The sequence below is a fragment of the Lytechinus variegatus genome, chromosome 2 (genome assembly GCF_018143015.1).
Source record: "Lytechinus variegatus isolate NC3 chromosome 2, Lvar_3.0, whole genome shotgun sequence".
Lineage (NCBI taxonomy): Eukaryota > Metazoa > Echinodermata > Echinoidea > Temnopleuroida > Toxopneustidae > Lytechinus > Lytechinus variegatus.
The window spans coordinates 73,496,916-73,504,215 of NC_054741.1; the positions used below are offsets into that span (position 1 = coordinate 73,496,916).

The 7,300-nt window shown below is 35.9% G+C and overlaps 1 protein-coding gene across 1 annotated transcript; it reads left to right on the forward strand.

Moving 5' to 3' along the window:
• The first annotated feature begins 442 nt into the window (after positions 1 to 442).
• Positions 443 to 5,512, forward strand: LOC121408966 (collagen triple helix repeat-containing protein 1-like). The gene is made up of 4 exons (XM_041600712.1): positions 443 to 762; positions 1,781 to 1,930; positions 3,340 to 3,547; positions 5,096 to 5,512. The coding sequence occupies exons 1-4, from the start codon at positions 631 to 633 to the stop codon at positions 5,242 to 5,244; spliced, it is 639 nt and encodes a 212-aa protein (XP_041456646.1). The 5' UTR covers positions 443 to 630; the 3' UTR covers positions 5,245 to 5,512.
• The last annotated feature ends 1,788 nt before the right edge of the window (positions 5,513 to 7,300 follow it).

The following is a 7,300-nucleotide window of genomic DNA, read 5'->3' on the forward strand; positions in this document are numbered from 1 at the left end:
ATTGAATATCTTTTTTTTATTGTTGAAATGTGGCTCATATATACCTTAAATCAGTCCTGTTGATATTTGGTAAAGTGTTTTTTGAAGTGTAATATCGAAAGTCAGACTTACAAAAATCCTGGTAATTGAGAAACCGCTCACCAAACTTTCTTCTTCTTTTTTTTTTTTTGGGGGGGGGGTATATGGGGTGTGACGCTCTATACGGTTTTTGTAAGTCCACCCATTCTACACCTTTGGACACACCAACTGCGGTTTATATATAGCCCTACCGCACGTAGAATTAACATATAGAAACGGATTGTGTTCATACAGTCCAACCCTTATTGATTTTTGACCACCTCTCGAAGGGAACCCTTCTTGCCATGTCTTTCTTCCAACATCCCCCGATCGATATGACGATTGTTAAAGTTACCATCTCCCATTGTCAAGAAACACCAAATAAATTATTTGTCTCGTTTTGATATGAGCGCATCCCATTCCGACAGTATAAGGGTTTTGTCTGCGCAATAGGAAAAGGAAAAACTTTGCTTACAACTTCAAAGACAGCCCAATCATCGATTATAGATGTTGTTCTACTGATATCAGGTTATCTATTACTTGGAGAATTAAATAAGGAATAAACAGGCCAAGATGGGTGCAAGAGGTTGGCTGGGATTCTCATCTTGGTTCCGTGTTTTTCTTCTTCTCTTGTGCTTCGCCATCTTGAAGATTGTGGAAGGAGTGGAACAGGCAGAGGTCTACAAAAGACAGATCGTTCTAGAGGTAAAGGGTTTTCAGCTGCCAACACATCCCCTCCCGGGAACCACCCCCTCCAAAAAAAAGGGAAGAGAGTGAAAAGCGAAGAAACAAAACTTCGAAAGGCACTGAAGTATATTCTTTTACTCCCACTCCCAACAGACTAATATGCCCCTTAAATGCCAGAATCAGTTTCAGTCTGTTAGGAGAAATTGAATGCAATGAACTGTTCAATTTCTGAATCGTTTTAAACAAGTATAAAACTTAAATATGCTTGGCCATTCTTTTGGATGATATAAATGTGCGATCTTTCTCATCACTCTCCAAAAAATATACATATTAAGGCTTTAATAAATAAGAGCACTATGAAGGATGCTTCGTTCTATCCTGTTCTGCCCCAATCGTGTTATTTATTTGGAGTCAGTAATCACTGTTCCTTTCTTTCTTCTCCTCATTCGACATGGTTAGTAATGCTTTATCGTGTGGTGCATCTTTTATATGTTATCCTTGTAGTTTTATGAATATCAACTTGCGCTTGTTTATAGTTTGTAAAAAAAAATACCAAAAATGAAATGAATACAAATAATAATGGTAATTACTTTTTATCTGGATCAAGTAATCCACAAACGCATATTCATCACGTGGTTTAACTTTTTGAAAGACCCCCCCCCCACACACACACACACCCGCACACCCCAACACGTACACACAAGGGGATGCCTCAGATTTCCTAATCTGTGGTCTACACAAAAGCAGGGGCGTTCCAGGGTATTTGGATCGGGTGACAAGACGACCCCTCCACTCTGGATTCAATTTTTGCAATGTTGATATAGTTACAGGATCCATACGTCTCCTTTTTTTCTATGCCTTTCTTACTCTTTCATTTTCTTCTCTTAAACATTGTTTTCTCTTCTCAAAAAGTCGAGGGTCGAAACAATTACGATTAAACCATGCCATTTTGTTAACATCTCATTCTCATAATGAATGAAATAACCACAATTGAGAAGCAAAACTACATTGATAATGCACCATCTTTCATTTGCAGGAATGTTCTGCAGGTAGCCCAGGGCCAGCGGGACCCCCTGGCCCTCCTGGACCTGAAGGGGAACCAGGAGCACCTAGTCCTGTAACATCCAACTGGAGACAGTGTTCCTATTGGCAAGTAAATGATGGTAGAGATTCTGGATTGTTCAAGGTATGTATTGGTGGTTGTTGTTGTTGGTGGGGGGGGGGGGGGGGTGATGACGTTGGTGGTGGTAGTTAAGTGGAGGTGATTATAATGATGAAAGTATAAAGGGATGATTTTATAATGATGACGACAGTAGGCCTATTAATAATGATGATGATTTTTGTGGTGTTGTTGATGGTGGTGGTGGTGATGATGATAATGTCAGGGGCGGATCCAGCTTTCGCCAATAGGGGGGGGGGCCGAAAAATATTTTCATCAAAATTTTTCTCGATTGGCCGCTATAATCTTTTTTTTTGGGGGGGGGGGTTAGGGGGTAGTCTAAAGACTGAAGTTTTAATTATAATATATTAGTTTTTATTGTTATAAACAAGATAAGGTATCTTATGTGGATACAATTATCACCAATTGAATAATCAGAGTGCGAAGCGCGAGCTCAAAATGTTTGATATTCCGACATGAAAACAGGAGAGTCTATAAGCGTGTTTTTATTTAAATAAAGAACAAGCTGTGTGTCTCAAACAATTAATGCGTGCGCGAAGCACGAGCTTATTTTTCGATATACTGACATGATAAAGGAGCATTTTGACGAATTTTGTAAAGAATTTCCAAAGAGGATAGGTATCTCACAAATCAAACAATGCGAGCGCACAACGCGAGCTGAAAATTTTGATATAACAATTTGTGTAAATCAAACAAAATAATGAAATCTTGATATATGCGAGCTAAAATATTGTGAGCAAATTGATTTCAGAACTGGATATATGAAGTGTCATTTAATCCACTTGAATGGGATTCATTACACAGGCAATGCGAGCGCGAGCGAAAATTTTTAAATAAAGTCTATTTTCCAATTCTTCCCCTCATCTTTTTCATGTTTCCTTTCGGGTTCGGACCGGCCATTTCGAGGCCATAAATTACACATCATGGGTATAATACCTCTTTCTTACTTTTCTTTCTGTTTTTCGTAGTTTCTAACAAGATAAAGAGTACACTTTTTTTCTGCAGGTTGTCAAAAAATAGGGGGGCCGGCTCGGCCCCTCCTGGATCCGCGCCTGGATGTTGGTAGATAAAGAGCGATTGTGGTGGTGGTATAAGCAAGGGATAATCAGCTTTCATGGATATAAATTCTCTGAGGGAACCCACTCATAACCCAACAATTATGTCTTTTTTATTCCATTTAGTTAATGCAAACCAAAAAATGTTAGAAAATTTATGAGTTTTTGTAAATGGTAAACTATACGAGAATATCAAGTAAGGTGGAGCCCTTCATTTCTCACGGTAATTTATGTAACAGTAATTTACGGACAGACATGATAAATAAGCTGTCAAAAATCTTAAATAGTTAGGAGAAAAAAATATTTTCTTGTGAATGTTATGTAATTGAAATGAATACAATGGGTCATTATACTGTTCAGTCCTGCAGCTTTACCAAGGAATACGCAGATACTGCTCTGTACGTCTCTTTCTCGGGTGACCTTCGGCTCGCTGGATCAGGGTCGGCCTGCTGTAGATGGTACTTTGCCTTCAATGGAGCTGAATGTTCTAATCCGAATAGGATCGAAGCAGTGGTATATGCTTCGGGATATAATAGCTATAATCTACATCGACCAAGGGTTGTGATGGGTGAGTTTGGACCAAGATTTCTCTACGAACGAAAATGTTAAGTCAGAATATTTATTCAAATGAAACGAAATATAATGGGAGAAACAATTGGGGAAAACTATTCATTGAACCCAAAGCGAGAGTCTCCAGTTCCCTCCAGTTCAAGATACATACATACTTCTTCAAGAGAGAAATCGAATTAATTTTCTTTCACATCAGAATTTTACTGTTACCATTCTTGATCATTCTGGCCCCGCCCACATGCATATTTGATTTGATCTGATTTATTTGGTGTTTCTTTGTTTCTGTATATGTAAATGGTAGCACACAACAAAGAAGATTTGACAATATCAGAAATATACCTCATTGAACATAGAATCACTCGCGGAATACGGGTTATCATTTAAACAAATATGCTTTATAATATGAAAATCCAAATATATTATTATATTGGATGAGCAGAGTTGCGACTATATGGTGATGATGATTGATGAATATGATTAGAATAAAATATTCTCAGGGCAAACTAGGTTAATTTTCATGCTTAGTTTGTTTGGTTTTTAACCTCCTTCGACATCATTATCCATAGGGACATGCAATGCTATGTGTGATGCGCTATACAAGAATTGAGCATTATTATTATTTTATTATTATTATTATCCATGAATTCAAACATTACAGAAAAGTATATCATTGTAATTATAAAACCCCAATTATACTTTATTCATCACAATTCAGATTTCGTAACTCAACAAACAAGAGTACCGCCTATTTGTTTAATTTGTTTAAAAACAACCTCCCCGTACTCCTATATACGCAAATTCACAGTGTCACAAACTGTCGTTATACACGTACAGTATAAGTTCTTGACTAAATCTAATAGCTCGTTTAAGTCCATTATTAATCATTATCTTCCTCATTCAACGTATTTAAGATTACTTTTAAAAGGTGTTTAATTATTCGTCGTCACTCTTGACATTGTGTAGTTTACTTTCTTATTGCTAATGATTTCCTGTATCTCGTGTACCAATTAATAACATAACTGTTACTTATGTTTCGCTATTATTGTGATATGGACCCGGGCATCTTGTAAACCTTATTTGTAAAGGTTATTTGTCCAATGTTAATCTGATTGATTCAAAAAAATATATTATATCCATCATCATTTTTAATAAATATACTCATTGGACAAACCACACAGAGCTTTGCATGGGCCTTTGCTTTGATTGCTAATTGGTCATTTCAGTTTTTCGTCAACATAATGAGTTTTAATGAGGTTTATACAGAATCGATGTGTTGAAAGTTACCCCACCATTTTTTCATATGAAACAGAGTAGGTCACTGTAAAAAAAAGTTCCTCATCATATTTGAATAAATAATTCAATTCAAATCAATTCTTTTTACATCTCTTAAAAATTACAAAACAACATATCGAAATAATGTAACTTACATACAATACGATAAGCAGAGAACAAACGAAAACAACAAAGCAATTACGGCAAAACTGTTATGAGGCAGATGTGACGGGTAGACAGGAGGCCATTGACCCATCACTTTCTTTTCTTCCAGGTTACTGCTATGGGATTGGTGCCGGCAGTGTGACAGTTGGATTCTATGTCGGGCAGTGCAGTGGATATGGGACCTATGATTGCTACACCGGTTATATTAGTTCGAGTCATATAATGATCGAGGAAGTGACCAAGTCTCCTTACGACTAGACACAAAAAGTGCCATGAACAACCTAGTTCAAGAATCAAGCTTTGTACATCTAAAGTTGGCGTTCTGGAAATATTTGGATGCAGCGTTATTAACTGTCTATCCGTGAGGTTTAATTTATTATGTACTATATTCGAAAAATTCAATGTGATTACACTGAAAAGTCGGCAACCTTTTTTTATTTTAACCCGGCTATTTCGGAGAATGATATCATTCATATTTGTTTTGCTGGTAATACAATGTAGAAACATGAATATCGAATGATGAAAACCGCACTGCAAAAACGCCGGTGTTAACAACAGCTTGGTATCTGTATCGGTCAACACCAGAGAAGTGTTGAAACAATACAACACCTGTTAAGAATCAAACCGATGATTTGTTTGAACACTAATTGGTGTTGCTTATATGTCAAATTGGTGTTAGCTTAACACCAAACAGGTGTTGTTTCAACCCCTCTCTGGTGAGGAGCGATATACCAGGCTGGTGTATTAACACAGGCGTTTTTGAAGTGTGCCATAATATTTCACTTTTTCAATATCTTTTTTTCAAAGTAAACAACTGTAGATCGGAGGTAAAGGTTGATTCGATACGGTTTTAAGTCGATGATCCCTATAAACCGGATTCCTAAACATGGAAATTTCATATAATTTATTGATTCAACCATTTAAAAAAAAACAGGATAAATTTACACTGATATACGTGTAAGTTTGAACTTCTACTGCATTACTGTATGAGGGAAAATGGGAACCGTTATGATTCAGGTTAGGTTTTCATGGAGGGGTGCAAACAGTTAATCCAATGACCTAATCGATAATTTTGAGCAGAGAACAGCACTCAGAAATCTACTAAATATATTCGATCAATAAAGACGGGTGTTTGAAGAAAAAAATGGTATACATTCAAAACACGGCTAATTTCTATTCTATGTCGTACAAGACAACTAAACATTATATAATTATATGAATCCGAGTTATTTTGGCACTATTAATGTTTGTGCAACACTGTGTCAAAATAATGTACGATGTAAAATGAGTGAGTCAATGTTGGAGAAACAATTCTATCAAGTGCCTAGACTTTCCTTATTGCATTCCAGTATGGTTTTATTTACATTCACTTTTGATAGGTTTTCAATAGGATATTTCAAAATGACTGTCAATTGTCAAGTGATGGCTGACAAAATACTCTCTCTCTCTCTATATATATATATACTGATCGACCAATTTTAAATTGGTACCTAAAAAGAGGAAAACTTTACACTCTCTCTATTTTTTAGAATACTAGTTTTGACAATGAGGAGGTAATATTTCAAACAAAATACAAGGTCACTTTTACTAAAATCTAGCTATTTTTGTTGAAGACCAGAGTACTTATACCAATTGATCCTCTTGTACTTGATCTGCTCCAATTTGAGTAGATAACTGAGCAATGCTATTGGAGAAGAAATATTCATCTGTTATTGATTTTCATGAGCATTAATCTAGAAATCATCCGAACTCACTTACTATATATCCTATTTAATTTTATATGGTGGCCATGATACGCTCAATAATATGAAATGAATTCCCACCCACTGATCATCAATTTAACCGCTTTGCATAAAGTAGTTGCGGTAGTCGCAAGTTTGGTGAATCTTGGTCACATAATCCTGTTTATTATTCAAAGCATGTATAGTTTTTGAAATAGTGACTAAAAAGTCTTATGGGTTGCAATCAAATTGTGTCGTGAAACGGCGATCACTAGTTGCGAACTTCAAGACTATTTCAGTTCGGCTCATCTTAGAAACCTAATTCATGTACTTATTTTGTCTATTGTGGATTTTAGTTTTAGATTTGGCTGGCTATGCTTGTAAATCAAATATATTTTAGTGATGATCTCTATCGAAATAAGTGTCAAAGCTGATCTGGTTTCAGGTCGATAATTTCTACAATTATGTATTTATCTTGTTTGTATAGTCATTTATTATTTGCATTCGACTAATGACCATTTCAATGGTTGTGAAATAGATCAATGAGAATATTCAAATAATTTTTATGCGTTATCATTTTATTGTCACATCAA